This window comes from Panthera leo, chromosome E3 (assembly GCF_018350215.1).
Source record: "Panthera leo isolate Ple1 chromosome E3, P.leo_Ple1_pat1.1, whole genome shotgun sequence".
Taxonomy (NCBI): Eukaryota; Metazoa; Chordata; class Mammalia; order Carnivora; family Felidae; genus Panthera; species Panthera leo.
In genome coordinates, this window is record NC_056694.1 from 39344840 (window position 1) to 39361498 (window position 16659).

The window sequence follows — 16659 nt, forward strand, 5'->3', positions numbered from 1 at the left end:
GGGAGTCAGGAAAGGGCATCCTGCACCAGTGAGTCCCAGGTCCTGCGTTAGCGAGAGCCCAGGCAGGCCAGCGGGTACAGGGGCAGACAGGCCTAAGGTCACTGAAAGGCAGAGTGGCCAGAGAAAGACAGGAAAACCGGAGTCCCCATTCCCCCCAACAGCCTCCTCCCCGACCCAGCCCTCCTCGGCACGGGCTCCAGCGGCACCCTGTGTGTTTTAGAGTCAGTGCTGTGCTGACCTGCCGTGGCCAGAGCCACGGAGACTCCATCACCCTTTATGAGGACTGCTCAACCTCTGTTCTTTGATGGACTTCTTGAACCAATCCCATGTTGAAGAATATTTAGATTGCTTCCAAATTTTTTTGTGTGCCACTTGAGTCCTTTTGAAATGACTCCCTTTTTTACTTAGCTCATTGGAAGCAATACCATCTGCGAAAACAGATTCAATGGCTACTTGCATTTTCTAATACAACTTTTTTCATGTTTGCTTATTTATTTTGAGAGAGAGAGAGAGAGTGAGCATGCAAGCAGGGGAGGGGCAGAGAGAGAGGGAGAGAGAAAGAATCCCGAGCAGGCTCCTCACTGTCAGCGCAGAACCCAACGTGGGGCTCGATCCCACGAACCATGGGATCATGACCTGAGCCGACATCAAGAATCAGACCCGGCCCGCTGAGCCACCCGGGCACCCCCATTAGTTCCTAATACAATTTAAATCCATGCAAGGCTGTTAAAATTAAATAGCGTCTGGTGTCTGTCCTTGTACCATCTAAATCCGTGCCCCATATAGCCTGCAGGGGGGGCTTCCTCACTTTGGGGAACCCTGGCGCCATCCATTCGCAGGTATACACTGAACGTCTACCGTGTGTCGGGAACACATCATGACCACGATGCACTCCTCCCCCATCTATACAGGGCACCTCACTCAAGTTCAGCCCCCCTGCCATAAAGTGCACTGTCCCTTCCAGCCTCCTGCAGGACCATGACCACAACCACCTCCCCTCTCGACACCGGCCGCCCCACCTTTCCCACCGTGCCGGCTCAGTCCCTACAACCCACAGGACGTGTCAAACCAATCAGGTATGGCAGAGCTCCACTGTGGAGTCAACTGAGTTTAATCCCAACCCTACCTCGTCCAGCCGGTGACTCTCTCTGGCTCAGTTTCCTCGTCCACGAACGGGGACACTAATAGCCTCTGCCTCTTAGGGCTGTAATGCAGGTGAGGAACAGGGCTCAGTGCCTAGATGCTTACCAGTGCCCAGGAGACCAAGGCACCCGGGCAGGTACCGCACACGCTGGTCCATGGCTGGACAGCAACAGCACGGGCCGGTGTACCATATACGCTGGATGCTTCTGGGTGAAAGCAGGATTTCCGATCTTCTGTCAAACCCAGCTCTTCCCCGCGTCAGCCCCACCACCAAAACTAAGTGGGAAGACACAGGGAGGAAGGCGCTCCCCTTGTGGGCAGTGGGTGCACCAGGCAGGAACACTTTGCACGCCCTGCCTTTGTGGGCCAGCGGCCCCTCCAATCTCCTCCAGGGGTTCCCAGGCCAACAGAGACCAGCAGAAACGAGCCACGTATAAATAAACAGGGCCCGAAGGGAACTGAGGTCACTGGTTTTACCTCATGGGTTTGGGGGTGGGAGTGGGTCCAGAGCAGACTTTATGGAGACCCGGGGCCCAAGAGAAGAGCAGGAGTTTGACACTCTGGGAGCTGGGGGTCTGGGGCACCTGTCACAGGGTAGGCTTTCAAGAAACCGGGCCCTTTGTAATTCTGCTTCCTGGCCCTACTGGAAGTAATAACAATAAACATACACGTACCTTCCTGTGAACTTGCAGTTCCAATCACAATTATATTTCACCCAAGAGAAATGAGTGCCTGGGTCCACAAATGAGTGTGTAGGAACCAGAATGTTCACAGAAGTATTATTTCCAATGCTCCCAAACCGCAAACAACCCAATGTCCACGTACTGGAGAACAGACCAACGGACGTATTCTTACAAGGGCTCACATGGCAATTAAAACAACAACAGAAAAGGACGGATTTCCCAGACACTGTGTCGATCCATAGAAGCGAGACTCATGGCAAGTCTGTGAGACCATCTGGAGTAGGCAGAGGAGGCTATGACTCATTCCATGGTGACAGAAGTCGGAAAAGTGGTTGGGGGAGGGGTGTCCGCTACTGACTGGCTGAGGGACTGTGAGGGAACTTTCTGGAACGAGGGAAATATTCTCTGGCTTGATGTGGGTTGTGTTCACACAGGCGTATAGGTATGTAAAGTTCCATCAAGCTGCACACTTAAGATCGATGCACTTTTACTGTGTATGACGCCTCAATAAAAGTTAACAATGATACCAAATAAGATGATGGTAAGGGCTGTGTTCTACGCAGTGTCTTCTTAACCCCTAAACCTGCCGCCTTGTAATAACTCGTTCGCATGACCACTAAGGCAATCCCGCCGCCTTATAATAAATAACCCGTTCACAGTACCACTAAGGCACAGGGGCAGTGTTTAAAAAAAATTTTTTTTTTTACACTTATTCATTTTTGAGAGACAGAGAGAGACAGAGCACAAGCGGGGAGGGGGCAGAGAAAGAGGGAGACACAGGATCCGAGGCAGGCTCCAGCTCTGAGCTGTCAGCACTGCTGACGCGGGGCTCGAACTCACCAACCCCGAAATCATGACACGAGCCAAAGTCGGACGCTTAACCGACTGAGCCACCAGGGCGCCCCTTAGGGAGAGCGTTTTTGCAAAGGACCGGATATGGGAACGCGAGGCCTGCCGGGACGGAGCCCCGGGCTACACTCGGCACTCAGCCATAATCGGCTCACGCGCTATCACCGTGTCCGTCCGCAGCGTGCCCAGGGCGGAGGGCACGGCCCGGCGCCGCCCAGGAAAGGTGCAGGCGTGACGCCGACCCCAAGGCGGACCTCTCCGCCGGCCACAACGCCCCGCCGCGCTCCTGCCGCGGAGAAGCCAGCCAATCGGCAGCCGGCCCGGCCCGGGGTCACTCGATTAAGGGCCTCCGTCACCTAGGCTGACCACGCGGCGCCAATGGGCAAACTGCCCTGCGGCCGCCAATGAGCTGCGGCCTTACGTCCAGCGCCGGCTCTGGGCTCCTCCGCAGCGTTTCCGCAGTGAACGCTCCTCTCCGAATGCCGGTTGGCTCCCTTCCAGCCAATCACCGGGGAGCCTCGGACGCAATAGCCAATGGCCGCCCGCCTCCCAGTGCCGGGCCGCGACGGTTGGCGCTGAGTTCCCGCAGCCCGCGGGAGGCGGGGGCGGATTGGCGCAGGTGGCGTCCAATGGGCGGCGCGCGCGAGGAGCGGGGCCAATGAGCGCGCCGGGGGCGGGGCGGGAGCTGCGGCGGGCGGCTGCAAGGAGCGGCCGGTGGCAGCGGCGGCGGGCGGCCGGTGGCGGCGGCGGGCGGCCATGGCGGCGGTGGCGGAGGCCGGCGGTGACGACGCCCGCTGCGTGCGGCTGAGCGCCGAGCGGGCCCAGGCGCTGCTGGCCGACGTGGACACGCTGCTGTTCGACTGCGACGGCGTGCTGTGGCGCGGCGAGACGGCCGTGCCCGGCGCGCCCGAGGCCCTGTCGGCGCTGCGGGCCAGCGGCAAGCGCCTCGGCTTCATCACCAACAACAGCAGCAAGACCCGCGAGGCCTACGCCGAGAAGCTGCGGCGCCTGGGCTTCGGCGGCCCGGCGGGGCCCGGCGCCGGCCTCGAGGTCTTCGGCACGGCCTACTGCACCGCGCTCTACCTGCGCCAGCGCCTGGCGGGCGCACCGGCCCCTAAGGCCTACGTGCTGGGCAGCGAGGCCCTGGCCGCCGAGCTGAAGGCCGTGGGCGTCTCCTGCGTGGGCGTGGGGCCCGAGCCGCTGCTGGGCGACAGCCCCGGCGCCTGGCTGGACGCGCCGCTCGATCCGGATGTGCGCGCGGTCGTGGTGGGCTTCGACCCGCACTTCAGCTACATGAAGCTCACCAAGGCGGTGCGCTACCTGCAGCAGCCCGGCTGCCTGCTCGTAGGCACCAACATGGACAACCGGCTCCCGCTCGAGAACGGCCGCTTCATCGCGGGTCCGTGCGGGGCGGGGGCGGCGGGAGGCTCAGGGCGGGCCGCCGGCCGCCCCTGTCCTCTGACCCCGGGTGCTCTCCTCCCCTCCCTCTCCGCCCCGCAGGTACCGGCTGTCTGGTCCGAGCCGTGGAGATGGCCGCCCAGCGCCAGGCCGACATCATAGGGAAGCCCAGCCGCTTCATCTTCGACTGCGTGTCCCAGGAGTACGGCATCGACCCAGAGCGCACCGTCATGGTGGGAGATCGCCTGGACACAGACATCCTCCTGGGCGTCACCTGTGGTCTGAAGACCATCCTGACCCTCACCGGCGTTTCCACTCTAGGGGACGTGAAGCGTAATCAGGAAAGTGACTGCATGTCTAAGAAGAAAATGGTTCCTGACTTCTATGTTGACAGCATAGCTGACCTTTTGCCCGCCCTTCAAGGTTAAAGACTTAGTGTCTTTAATCTCCAGAATAAAACAAATTGAAAACCACTTACCCAAATTAATAGGTGGGGCTTAAGCATCCGCTCAGCTAGGTGGCTTCAGAGAGTACACTTGGAGTTAAGTAAAGGCACTAGTTGTTAACCTTGTAAGTAAACGTTTGGGGGGCGATGTTGTTTACAGATGCTTATATTTGAAGATGCACTTTTAAACCTGGAGGGCGTTGTGGGGGTCCTGGGCATCCGGTGCCATTGACAAGGGCAGGCTTCATCTGTCCAGGATTCGGGTCACCTCAGGGTGGTTACCCAACCTGCTCATGGGACTGAAGCAGGTCTAGGATGTTCCATGTTTTATTGAAAATTTTATTCAGGGATTGGGCCTCCTATACAGGGTAAAGGGGAGGACGGTCCGGTTATTTTGACTGTTGTGAGGAACTTGTACAAAGAGCCCCAGGGCCTGTCTGTGTGGTCGTCTGCGGATGATCCTGCTCCAGGATCCCAGCTCCTCACCTGCAGGGTGGGAGTGGAGGACAGGGTATGTCCCTGTCCCTGGGCCGCAGGGTGCTGACCTCACCACCACTGCCCCACGCTTCCTTAAAAACCACTCTGATGTCACAATCAAGTGTCTGTTCCGCTTCGGATACCCAGGGCTGCCACACCTCATATGTGGTCACGGAGTTCTGGCAACTGCGTCCTGCTAAGCCTCAGTTTTTTCGAGTGTGCATTTAAATCCAGCTGACTTGAACTGAGCAAAGCGTTGGCTGAGCAGCCAAGAGGGTGTGGATGCCTTTGCTGAACTCTGGGCAGCTGTGCAGAGAGCTCAGAGTAGTGTTGGTACCAAAAATTATTTTTTTACGGTTTTGAACAACTTTTGTCAAACGGTGGAATTGAATCTTAAGTGTGTTAATTAATAGCTGTGCTCTGTCTTGTAGGGAAAAATCCCCTGGAGAAGTCTCCGTGCCCCGCAGCCAGCAGCACGGCTAAAGGCATGTGCTGGCCAAGGAATGCCTGTCGCCCTGGGCGCCCTGTGGGGGAGGGGGGGTGGGGAGGAAAGAGGTGTCCCCAAGAACAGGAAATCCTTTTACAAGGCATCCGATGTCTTCCTGTCCTCCCGTACCCTGTCGGGGTGGGGGTGAGATGCCAGTGGTCCACGAGGCCACTTATGTCGGCTCTGGAGCCCCTTGTGGGAGGCCAGCGGAAGGACTGGCCGGGTCCACCTGCTAGCCAAGGGTTCTTGGCAGTGGGCCCTGGCCTTTTCTGCCTCTTCCCTAAGTTGCTGACCTGATAAGCAGACTGTCCAGCCGTACTTGTAGGGCAGGGCCTGGGAAGCTGTTCCTTTTGGCCGACTCCTTCCCGGTGCCTCTCCCTGTATTCCACTGGCATTTGCCCCCAGTTTCTCTCCTAGCCCCAGAGCCGCTCCTTCACTGAATCTCTTAAGTTCTCATAGCAATAAGGGGTGTCCCAAGCCTGCAGCTCTTCCCGGGGCCGGGGTGGGGTGTCTGGGGTTTGAACTCTGCGGCGGGGCAGCACGAGGGCGGCCAGCACCTGTGAGGTTGGTGGTGCTGACGTTGGCTCTGCGAGGTCGGCTCAAGGTGGGTCTGGATATTGAGCAGGCCTGTCAGGGCGTTGTCACCCACACCAGGAGCACGCGGCAGGTGCGGCAGCCAGCAACACTTCCGCTGGGCAGCGGCCCGGGAGCCCAAGTGCGCCGCATCTCTCTCCCTGTTGCACTGTGTGAACCCAAATCTGTATTAAACTCTCAAACCTGCGCTGACTCTGGCGTTCTTTGCCCGTGTTTTGACAGCAGCCCTCGTGCAGAGGCTGCAGCAGCCTCGCCCAGTGTGGGTGTGGGGGGCCCCAAGGAGGACGTGTTCTGGGATCGCGGTTCCAGAGCCGGGGTGCCGACCGCCACGACGTCACCGCATCCCAGGCCCGTTACAGAGGGGTGGGTGAGTGGGTTCCGGGGAATTAGGAAGAAGGCACAGAGGAAAGCCACAGTCGAGGACCACAGGGTGTGAAGCTTGTTGGGAGCTCACAGGAAACCACCCTGGACAGGGCCGGGCCGGCAGCCCCGGGTGCGCGGGGGCTCCGGTAGGCTGCCTGGACCCATCCTGCTCTCACACCTGCGTGCTTCGTCTGAGGAGTTGGGAAGCGGCTGGGGGGACGTGGGATCGAAGGACACAGGCAGCGCGGACTCCCTCACTGGTCACTCATGAAACGCATTTATTGATGGTCTGCCACGAGCCAAGCCCCAGGAATCCAGAAGTAACAGTAAAGAGACTGGAACAGCCTCTTTAGAAAACTTAAGCCCGTCCCCAAGCAGACTCTGTAAAGTCGTTCTGCCTGGGCCGCCCTCGGTGCCAATCAGTGGGACCTGGTTTCCCGGACAGCCATGCACTTCCAGTCTCCAGTCGGCACAGGCCAGGTGTCCGAGAGCCAGGCACAGTGACAAGCACCCCACCCCCACCCCAAGGATGGGGGCTGTCCTGGCTCTGACCCTGATATCAGGTAGCTGGGCTGGCGGGAAGCAAGGGGGGCAGGAGAGGAGGGGGTCGGGATGGTTGTTGGCTCATCACTGTACTGAGGTTTCCCCAGCCGACTGCAAGGGGCAGCAGACAATCGGCGCATTGTCACCAGGGCCGCGGCATGGAGCAGACGGGCTGCTGCGAGGAGAGCCCCGGGCCCGGCCAGGTGAGTGCCTCCAAACACCTGGTACCCTCTCCGGGGACACAGACCCAGGGCTTGACCTGGGCAGGGGACAGGAGCGCAAGTGCCCACCTCCCACCCTCGCCTTCCCGAACCAGCCTGCTCCCCGGTCTCTGCTCTAGGCCCCACGGACTGCGATGTGCCCCCGGGGAAAGGCCAAGCCCTGGAAGACCCCCGGCCTGCTCCTGCTGCTGCTGGCACTGGCCGCGGCGGGGGCCGTGGCTGGAGGGCTTCTTGGCTTCGCTCACAGCCCTCCCAAGGTGAGCTCCTCCTCAGGACCCAGCCAGGGACACAGACACTGGGAGGTGGGGGGAGGACAGCACATCCCAGCCTTCCAGTGGAGCCAGGGCCCTGAGCAGAGGCAGGAGGCCCAGGCAGGCAGAGGGGTGAGAAACCTCACAGGGAGAACTGGGGGTGTGTTGGGGGCCGCCCCGGCCTACCCAGCTGAGCTCTGGCTTCCTGATGTCAGCCTCTGCTACAGATGCTCCGTCTGACCCTCCCGGGCCCCAGGGCACCCCGGTCCAACCAAACCACCCAGGTGGATGCGGCCCGGAACGTGGCGACCATCCGGGTGACCCCAGCTCAGAGCAACCACAGCTGGGCGGTGCTGTTCGATGGGCAGAGCGTGAGTGGGCTGGGGGTGTGGTCAGCACCCACGGATGTACAGGTGGCCCTGCCTCACCCGCCTGCCTCCCCAGGGCTGCGTCTGTTACCGCCCCTCAGAACACCGGGCCTGCTTCCTCCGCCCGATGGAACCCCAAGATCGCGAGACCCTAGAGCTGCTGGTGAACAGCTCACAGGTAAGCAGCCCCGTGCGGCCCACGCGGCCAGGCTCCCGGGGCCAGGGGACAAAGGGTCCTGTGTACAGCCCGGCCCTGCAACGGGCCGGAGCTCTGGTTTCAGGGAACAGAAGCCCTGTCTTCCCTTGGCTGAGGCTGCTGACAAGAGCTGAGGGTGGTGCCGGCACCGGGCCAGCGTGTCCAGGGGACAGGCCCTGCCCCAAGCAGGGCAGGTCCAGATGCCCCAGTGCCATGGCCCACCAGAGTCTTCTCCGCAGGCCCGAGGGTCTCACGGCCCCAGCCAGGACACCCGCTACGTCCAGGAGCTGCTGGCAGTGCTTGGGGACCGTGAGGTGGACCCCGCCCAGGTGGGGGAGTCAGTGCGGCACCTTTGCACGAAAACGCCCATTTACTGGGCCCGTCGAGCAGAGGGTAAGTTAGGGCTGTGCTGAGAGGCCCGGGCTCCTGCACGACAGTCTGGAGAGAAGGGTGAGGAGCCCCCTGGGGCTCAAGCAGGCCCCTTCCCCCAGGACCCCGGAGGCAGCGGCTGGTCTACCTGTGCATCGACATCTGCTTCCCCAGCAACATCTGCGTGTCGGTCTGCTTTTATTACCTCCCAGACTGAGTTCAGAGCCCGGCCCGGCCCACAGGCCAGCCACTGGCCGTCCCCGCCATCAGTCACAAGGAAGGTGGCTGCCGGCGGGGCTAATAAACCCTGCACCTGGCCATAACGGTGTTCTTTGTGGCTTCAGAACACAGAACGGGCAGGCGGTGGAGGGGACACTGGCTTGGGACGGGACACCAGCCTCGGATCCCCTAAGTCATGTGGCTCTGGAATTTCTGAAACGAGGGTAGGCTGCCTCAGGTCGGCCGCCTGTCACATCCACATAAGCAACTGGAAGCTGAGAGGATCCCAGGCCATACCGGCCTGGCCCCTGGAAGCCGGCCGAGGGGACCAGGGTAGCCAGGCAGGGCCAGCTGGCCTGGGCTGGTGGAGGTTCCCTCTGAGCCGGGCATCTGAACAGACGTATTCAGCAGGCGCTGCCTGGGCAGCTGCCTGCGGCTCCGAGGGGGCCCAGGTTAGCCCAGCACGCTGTCGTTGAAGGCCAAGCAGACCACAGCTTTCTGATGGCCCCCGTACTCTCTCTTGATCTCTCCTGTCTCCACGCACCAGAGCCGGGCCAGGTTGTCAGAGGAGGCTGCGGGGAGGGTGTAAGCAGCGGCTCAGCACGCAGCCCCAGGGCAGGAGTGCAGGGGGCTGGCGGGGATGGGGACGGACAGGCCGGGTACACCGGGCTCACCGGTGACGATGTACTGAGAGTCCCCCGAGAAGGCGCAGCCCCACATCCAGCCTCGGGATGACTCTCCCGGGTTGCTGCTCCTGATGCTGAGCTCTGTCATCAGGGAGAAGTTGGACGTCCTCCAGATCTTGCACGTCTGGTCAGCCGAGCAGGTGGCAAGGAGCCTAGGGAGGGGCGTGAGTGCGGTGGGGGTGTCAGCAGCAGTCACTCCCACCCTGCACCCCTCCGCCATCCACGAGGCAGGCCCCGACCCATCAGGCCCCCTGAGCGCGCACACACGTGGAGTCAGGGCTGAAGCGGCACTGCAGGGCGTAGCGGGTGTGCGCAGGGATCTTGGTCTTGGGGATGAGCTGCGTCACCTCGTCGCCGATGCCCCCAGTCAGATTCCAGACGTAGCAGTTCCCCTGCAAGCAGGCGGGGAGTCATGGGAAGCCTGGAGCCTTCCATCTGACGCACAGGGAAGGCTGCCCTGGCAGCTGGCCCCAGACCCAGGGGCTGCCACCCAACACGCAGAGATCTGGGGGCCCGGGACGTGTGGCCGGCACCTCTGGTCCTGCCCGCACGGACTGCCCGGCAAGCGGAGAGCGAGAGGCCGCGCCTGGCCTTCGTGAGTGCTGCTGGCCAGTGGGAGTGTGAAGAATGAGAAGGGAGTCGGGCCCCTCGGACAGTGGGGACAGAAGGAGGGCGGTCTGGGGGACACCGTGGGACAGCTGATCTGTTGAGATGTAAGGACATTACAGGGAGAAGATGAGGCCAGACGGGGCATCGGGGCTAAACCCCGGCGTCCCAAGGCCAGGGTGAAGAGCCAGGTCACCTAGGGGTCTGTGCAGGGAATGGAGCCCTCGGGCAGCTGAGAGAGAGTGGCACAGGGGTGGAGGGTATCAGTGAGGGCGGAGGGAGGACACAGAGCAGCCGCAGCCGACGTGCGGGGACACAAGCCAAACCGGGACCAGGAGGAGACGGGGAGGAGAGGGAAGTAGAATCGAGAGGCTCTGGAGGTGGAGGTGACAGCCGCTGGATGAGCCATGGTAGGAGCGAGAGGGGGCGTCAGGATCGACACCCGGGTTTCTGGCTTTGGTGGCTGGGTTGGAGCCCAGGGTGGGGGGAGCAGGCCTGCGGGGGGTGGGGGAGTGTGAGGGAACATCTGGGGAATAAGCCACGCGGAGGAGTAAGGAAGATAAGGGGCCGGGTGGAGCTGGCCTCCCCCGCGCGCTCACACCCGGGACTCACGGTGCTGTTGACGGCTGCCATGTAGCTGGCATCGGGGTCAATGTGGGCAGACGTGATGGAGACCTCAGGCTCGGGTATCAGCTGCTCGTTGTGGTCGGTCTTCAAGTCCCAGATGTGGATGGCGCCGCTCTGGTCACCCACGATGAGCTCCGCCTGGGGTGCAGGGGAGGTGAGGGAGGGCGGGAGTCTCCCGCCCTCCTGCACAACCTCGGTGCCCGGCCCCGTGCGCACCCCTCACCTGGTTGGGGTGCAGGCACACGCAGTTAATGGGTGCGTTCACCTGGAAGATCCGCTGACACTGTAGGTTGCGGGACCTTTGGGGCGGGGCACACGCTGTAGTGGGTGCGATCAGCACCCCACTACGTGCTCTCTGCATTCGGCACCCCCAGGGGCGGCCCCTGGCCTCAAGGTGGCACTTGACGCAGTTCATGCTCCAGAGCGCTCTACGGTGTCAGGCTGAGGCCGGGCTCGTCTTTGTGTGGCTTCACCCCTGCGCTACCCTGCTTTTGTCACTGCCCTCAATAAATCACCGGCTCGGGAAAGCCCATCTCAGCCTCCGCTTGGAGGGCCCCGCCCCGAGTCGGGTCTCCTGGCTGGCCCCCAGCCCCACACAACCAGCAGCAGGCCCCTCCTGCCCACGGCCCCACACCTGAGGTCCCAGATCCGAGCAGTGCAGTCCTCCCCACCCGTGTACATCCACCGACCGTCCTCATGGAAGCCCACAGACGCGATGTTCTTGTTGACCCCGTCGTAGCTGATGATGGGGTTGGGGTTGTTGGAGCTGAGATCATACATGCGAATGTGCTGGTAACCTAGGGGCACAGGGTAAACTGAAGAGTGGCTGTGCCTGGAGGGGCTCAGCAGAGATCGAGGGTCGGGGTCGAGGGTACAGGTACCTGCGGCAGCGATCATGCTGCGGTCAGGCGTGATCTCCAGTGCGTTCACCTGCTAGGGTCTGTTAAGGAGCGTGACGAACGGAGCCCTGGAGCCAGAACCCTCGAGGCCTCCACGTCTGGCTCGGCAGCTGCATCCTTCCCACCCCAGGCACCCGTCCTTTGCCTAAGCTGTCACCCCCACCAGGCGTCCTTCCCCTAGAGGAGGATACAGAGTCCTGATGCTGCACCGTGCGGGTACAGATCCCACTGTGGGCCTGCCAGAAGCGTACCGTGTGGTCATAGCCCGCAGTGGCCAAGATGACCGGGTCACTGCCCACCGTGCCCGGGGACGTGTTCATGGTGTGGAAGAAGGCTTGGGTCTGCACTGGACCCGACTTCTGAAAAGTAGGGGTCAAAGGTCAGAACATCTGCACAAGAGAGGGAGGTGCAGTATTTAGGGAACACCCTCTGGGTCCACTGGGTGCTGAGAGGCAGGCATTATCACTCTCATATGAGAAAACAGGCTTAGAGGTTCAGAGAACGCGTGACAACCTACGGACAGCTCCCAGCTTCAAGGCACGTGCTCCGTTCCGCGCCCCACGGACCGGGACAGGACGCCACCCCACCCGTCGCCGGCAGGGGGCGGTCACGCCCGGGGCGCCGCTCTGCCGCAGGGGCGGGCCGCGCATGCGCAAGGAAGCGGACGGGCCGGAGAGGAAAGCCGAGCCCTGCGGCTGCGCATGCGTAGCAGGCCCGCGGCTAGGCCTGATGGGAGGGGGCGCTCTGTGCCCCGACCCTCGGGTTTCCCGGTGCTTCGCCGACAGCCCTGGCTGCGTCCCGCTGGGCCACCTTCGCCCAGGCGCTCTCTCCTGGCCACCCAGGAGCCGCTCTGCGGCCCTCGCCCCGCGGCCCCCGTACCTTACACGCGGCTCTGCGCTCCGCCGCGGCCCAGGACGGCGAGCGGAGCCGGAGCAAGTCGATAGAGGCCGCGGCCGAGCGTAGAGTTATCGATGGGCCTTGGGCGACACCACGAGATTTAGGCGGGGGGGTGGGGCGAGACCAACGTTCTGGGGCGGGGGGAGGCCCCCGTGAGGCCTGGCCTCAGCCTTCTCCCCACTCGGGCACCCCACCCTTCGGACAGCTACCCATTTTCCAGGCTTGGTCCCGAGGGGGGCTCCGCCCCACCCCCTTCCCTCCATCCCCTGCTCCCCACGCCTGTCTAGGATGCCCAAGTAAATTACAGGACGCCCAGTTAACATTTGAATTTCAGGGAAGCAACGATAATTATTTTTTTGGTATAAGTATATCCCAAATATTCCACGGGATATACTCATACTAAAAAGCTACTGATGGCCATGGGGAATGCAAATGTTTAACTGGATGTTTTGTAGTTTTATTTGCTAGAAATGGCAATCCTAGTCTGGGCTCTTTCAGTCCTCTTCAGCCCTGGCCTGACCCTCTTGTCTGCCCCCTCTGCCCAATGACCCCTCCAAAACTGGGGTCCCTCATGCTTCCTGTTCTATTTAGCACGCCCACACTCCATGCACTGTGGCCTCATCCTCTTAAATGGAAAAACAAAAATCCCCCGGTTTCTTCCCACCACACTTAAAAACACAGCAACACACCTCCCCTCCTTCCTCTGGCTCCACATCCCCCCACCATGCCGCTGGGCCCTGGGTCCCAGGAACCTTCCCTCCAGTACCTTCCCCACCTTCCTCCTTCCCCTGGGCTTGCTTTCTCCCTCTGTCCGCTCCAGATGCCACGTGCTCCATCCTGCCAGGGTGGACAACAGCAGAAGAACTTGACATCGTTCTGAGGGAGAGAGAGAGAATCCCAAGCAGGCTCTGCACCATCAGCACAGTGCCTGACACAGGGCTCGATCCCACGAACCAGACCGTGAGATCACGACCTGAGCCAAAATCAAGAGTCAGCGCTGAACCCACTGAGCCACCCAGCCGCCCCTGGGCGTGTTTTTGTTTTAATTGTTTTCACAGACTATGAAATTAACCTTTTTTTTTTTTTTTTTAAGTTTTATTTATTGGGGAGACCGGGTGGCTCAGTGGGTTAAGCGTCCAACTCTTGATTTTGGCTCAGGTTATGATTTCACAGTTTGTGAGTTCAAGCCCAAATCAGGTTCTGTACTGACAGTGCAGAGCCTGCTTGGGATTCTCTTTACCGCCCCCCCCCCCCCCCGTTCCTACCCTGCTCGCGCGCACGCTCTCTCTCTCTCTCAAAATAAATACATAAACTCAAAAACATTTTTTTAAGTTTTATTTATTTTTTAGCGATCTCTACACCCAACATGGAGCTTGAACTCACAAACCCTGAGATCAAGAGTCACATTCTCTTCCCACTGAGTCAGCCAGGTGCTCCTGAAATTGACCATTTTTAGAGGGAACAATTTAATGGCTCTTAATACTTTTACGGTGCTGTGCAATCACTACCTCTGTTTAGTTCCAGAACATTTTCATCACCCCAGAGGAAAACCCTGTACCTCCGTGCCCTCTCTCCCCCTTACCCCTCCCCACTCAACCCCCAGCCCCTGGCAACCGCCAGCCCACTTTCTGTCTCTATGGATTCGCCTGTTCCAGAAATTGCGTATAAATGGAATCCTACGATATATGGCTTCTTTCACTGAACATGATGATTCAAAGTTCATCCAGGTGGTGGGGGCGCATGTAGCACTTCACTCCTCTCTGTGGCCCAATAATATTCCATTGTGTGGCTGGACCGCGTTGATTTACCCACTCATCCGCTGGGGGACACTTGAGTTGTTTACACTTTTTGGCCATTACGAATTATACTGCTGTGAATGTGCTGGTACAAGTGTCTTTTTGAGTATGTGTTTCCATTTCCCTGTATACTAGGAGTGGAATTGGTGGGTCACATGGTAACTCTATGTTTAACTTTTTGAGAAACCGCCAGAAGGTATCTGGTCTTCACAATGGCTGTGCCAAGGAGAAACCACGCTGGTTTTGGAGATGGGGAAACAGAGGCTCAGAGAGGTAGAGTCATACGTCTAAGGGCACACAGCTGGAACATGATAAAACCCATCCTGCTGGGCTCAGCTCTCCCCTGACCTTGCCCCTTCTCGGCAGCCCGACACCTTGCGTGTCCCCTCCATCCTCCTCTGTAAGTACAGGAGCTCCGCCCAGGCAGCTCTGGGAGCGGCAGATGAATACGTAGGGTCAGAAGGCTGGCAGGGGAGCTCTGTGAGCCCCAACACCTGAAAGACATCCGGAACAGTCTGAACCCACGAAGGAGACTGAGAGCAGGAGGCAGGAGGGAGGGCTGGAGCTGAGGGAAGGCTGGAAGATTCCACCGGGTATCTCTGGGGTCCCACCTGTGGCCCAGGGGCCAGGCCCTGAACTGTTTGCCCTTTCTGTGGGGGCTCTGGGTACAGCCTGGGGGCTGCACATGTCCCACACCTAGGGGTAACTGCTGGGCCGGGCAGGGCGCCCCACCCAGCCCGAGCAGCTCCAGAATCTCCGCTGGGCGGAAAGAGGGGACAGGAGGCATGGCTGTTGACCCTGTCTTATGTAGCAAGCACCAGCCGAGCACGTTACAGAGGTGGCGTCTACGAGAATGAGAGGAACGATGGCAGCTGACATATGCTGTGTGCTCCCAGCAGCCCGTGGGGACGGTCCCCTTGCCCTCCCCACTTTATACGTAAGGGACCAGGCAGCAGGGCTCTGGGGGGCTGGGAGGGGCACCTCAGCCGGTGGGCAGGAGCAGGGCTTGCGCAGGCCCCAGTGGAGACTGCCAGGCAGCTGGGAAGGGGGCCAGCCCGGGCTGCAGTGAGGCGGCCTCCAGCTCGACTCCAGGCTGAGCTTCAGCAGTTCTGCTGGCTCAGCAGCCCCTCCTCCCGGGATCCTCGGAGGCCCGACTTCCTGGAGGGCTGCCCAAGTCCCGCCTCTGCATCCTCGTACCCCCCAGTCGGAGCGGCCGGCCTGCCTGCGACCCCCTCCTCAGGCTTGGGGGGACCCCAGGCAGACGCACGTCCCTGTTTTCACGTGGACCTTCCCCTCAGCCCTGGGCTGCAGGCAGCAGCGCCGCTGGCCCATTTTACGGATGCGGCAGCTGAGTGTCAGGGCTCCTCCAAGGTTGCTGGGCTGGTCAGTGGTGCATCTAGGACTTCTTGACCCCTCCCAGGCCATTAGCCTCACATAGCAGAGCGAACTGAGCAGAATCTGTAACAGCTCTCGTCTTCAGTTCCCGAAAGTGGACCACACAGCAAGGTACCCGCTTACAGGTCTGGGGAGTGACCACGGGGTGCCTATTTGTGGGTTACAGATACAGCTGAGGGGGGGTGGGGCGGGGCGGGCAGCTGCAGGCGGGACCAGTTCATTGCTCAGAGGAATTAGAGAGTTCTAATTTGGAACTTGGCCTTTTGGGCCATGATGAAAGCGTATTTGTCAAGGTAGGAGGATAGAACCTATTTTATTTAATGAGTTATTAGCCTGGCTTACAACAGTTAAATATTGGGACATTTGGCGTGTGGGCCTCTGTTTGTACCCTTGCCCCGGGCCCTGCAAACGTCAGGCTCGGGCCAGAGTGGTTCACCGTGGTCAGTCAAAACACAGAAATAATGGTGAGGAGGACAGCTATCTTCTTCTTTGTATTTTTTGTAACGCTTCCCGTGTGCTAGGCACCCTGCTGGGGTCTGCAGATACGGAGATGAGTAAAGTATACTTGCTACCCAGAGAGCCCAGGCAGAGAGAGCCAAGAATATCACAATACCCACAGAAGCCATTTATTGAGCACTTACTAACTTCTACTGCAAAGTGCTTTATGGAGAGCATCACAATTAATCCTCAAAACACTTAAGGAAAGCTATCATCATTCTCAACCCGGTTTTACAAAGGGGAAACCACGACTCAGAAAGACAAAGACCGGGAAGACAAATGCAGTGAGAGGCAGACCTAGGGCACATGCAGAGACCAGTGCGGGTTCAAAGCTCAGACACATGACCTTCAGATTCTAGGACCTTAGGCGGGTCACTTGGCTTCTCTTGAGGCTCAGTTTCTTCACCTGTAAAACGCACACAGTAAATCTGTGAAGTGACCAGCATGGTGCCTGAGCTAGCAGAGGCCCAGGAATTGGTTACTATAAAGGGTGGGGGGAGGGTCTTTGTGTTTAGGGACACCCCCCGCCCCCACCCCGGGAGGCATATGCTGAGAGACTTAGGGCTCACTCCCTAAAGTTCAAGGAAGACCCCATGGTGGGGAGGGATCAGCTGCCTGGATCGGGGGATCCTACTGCCAGCTGCTTCCC

The 16659-nt window shown here is 60.1% G+C and overlaps 3 protein-coding genes across 5 annotated transcripts; 2 read left to right on the forward strand and 1 right to left on the reverse strand.

Moving 5' to 3' along the window:
- The first annotated feature begins 3405 nt into the window (after window positions 1-3405).
- LOC122210100 (phosphoglycolate phosphatase) lies at window positions 3406-6268 on the forward strand. Its single transcript, XM_042922569.1, has 2 exons — window positions 3406-4074; window positions 4176-6268. The coding sequence occupies exons 1-2, from the start codon at window positions 3432-3434 to the stop codon at window positions 4499-4501; spliced, it is 969 nt and encodes a 322-aa protein (XP_042778503.1). The 5' UTR covers window positions 3406-3431; the 3' UTR covers window positions 4502-6268.
- Window positions 6269-6697: 429 nt separating this feature from the next.
- Window positions 6698-12366, reverse strand: MLST8 (MTOR associated protein, LST8 homolog). 3 transcript variants are annotated; one of them, XM_042922480.1, is made up of 9 exons: window positions 12304-12349; window positions 11616-11783; window positions 11407-11458; window positions 11160-11322; window positions 10749-10824; window positions 10511-10663; window positions 9560-9684; window positions 9281-9444; window positions 6698-9178 (listed from the first exon to the last, which is right to left on the reverse strand). In XM_042922480.1, exons 2-9 carry the CDS (start codon window positions 11742-11744, stop codon window positions 9060-9062), a joined length of 981 nt encoding a protein of 326 aa, XP_042778414.1. In that variant the 5' UTR covers window positions 11745-11783; window positions 12304-12349; the 3' UTR covers window positions 6698-9059. The 3 variants fall into 3 exon arrangements, with proteins under 3 accessions (XP_042778414.1, XP_042778416.1, XP_042778417.1); XM_042922482.1 differs by lacking the exon at window positions 12304-12349 and adding an exon at window positions 11938-12199; XM_042922483.1 differs by lacking the exons at window positions 11407-11458; window positions 11616-11783 and having other exon boundaries at window positions 12304-12366.
- Window positions 7141-8645, forward strand: BRICD5 (BRICHOS domain containing 5). Its single transcript, XM_042921341.1, has 6 exons — window positions 7141-7185; window positions 7323-7460; window positions 7670-7825; window positions 7899-8000; window positions 8258-8411; window positions 8510-8645. Exons 1-6 carry the CDS (start codon window positions 7141-7143, stop codon window positions 8602-8604), a joined length of 690 nt encoding a protein of 229 aa, XP_042777275.1. The 3' UTR covers window positions 8605-8645.
- Window positions 12367-16659: the final 4293 nt, after the last annotated feature.

What these genes read in the sequence shown, in the direction of transcription:
- MLST8 (XM_042922480.1), bottom strand. Translation starts at nt 11,744, where the DNA reads ATGAACACGTCCCCGGGCACGGTGGGCAGTGACCCGGTCATCTTGGCC. An exon ending in CGGTGCAGCATCAGGACTCT is followed by an intron (nt 11,459 to 11,615) that starts GTATCCTCCTCT and finishes AACAGACCCTAG; the next exon opens with CAGGTGAACGCACTGGAGAT. An exon ending in GCTCGGATCTGGGACCTCAG is followed by an intron (nt 10,825 to 11,159) that starts GTGTGGGGCCGT and finishes CCCGCCCCAAAG; the next exon opens with GTCCCGCAACCTACAGTGTC.
- LOC122210100 (XM_042922569.1), top strand. Translation starts at nt 3,432, where the DNA reads ATGGCGGCGGTGGCGGAGGCCGGCGGTGACGACGCCCGCTGCGTGCGG. An exon ending in GAACGGCCGCTTCATCGCGG is followed by an intron (nt 4,075 to 4,175) that starts GTCCGTGCGGGG and finishes TCCGCCCCGCAG; the next exon opens with GTACCGGCTGTCTGGTCCGA.
- BRICD5 (XM_042921341.1), top strand. Translation starts at nt 7,141, where the DNA reads ATGGAGCAGACGGGCTGCTGCGAGGAGAGCCCCGGGCCCGGCCAG. An exon ending in TCGCTCACAGCCCTCCCAAG is followed by an intron (nt 7,461 to 7,669) that starts GTGAGCTCCTCC and finishes TCCTGATGTCAG; the next exon opens with CCTCTGCTACAGATGCTCCG. An exon ending in TGCTGGTGAACAGCTCACAG is followed by an intron (nt 8,001 to 8,257) that starts GTAAGCAGCCCC and finishes TCTTCTCCGCAG; the next exon opens with GCCCGAGGGTCTCACGGCCC.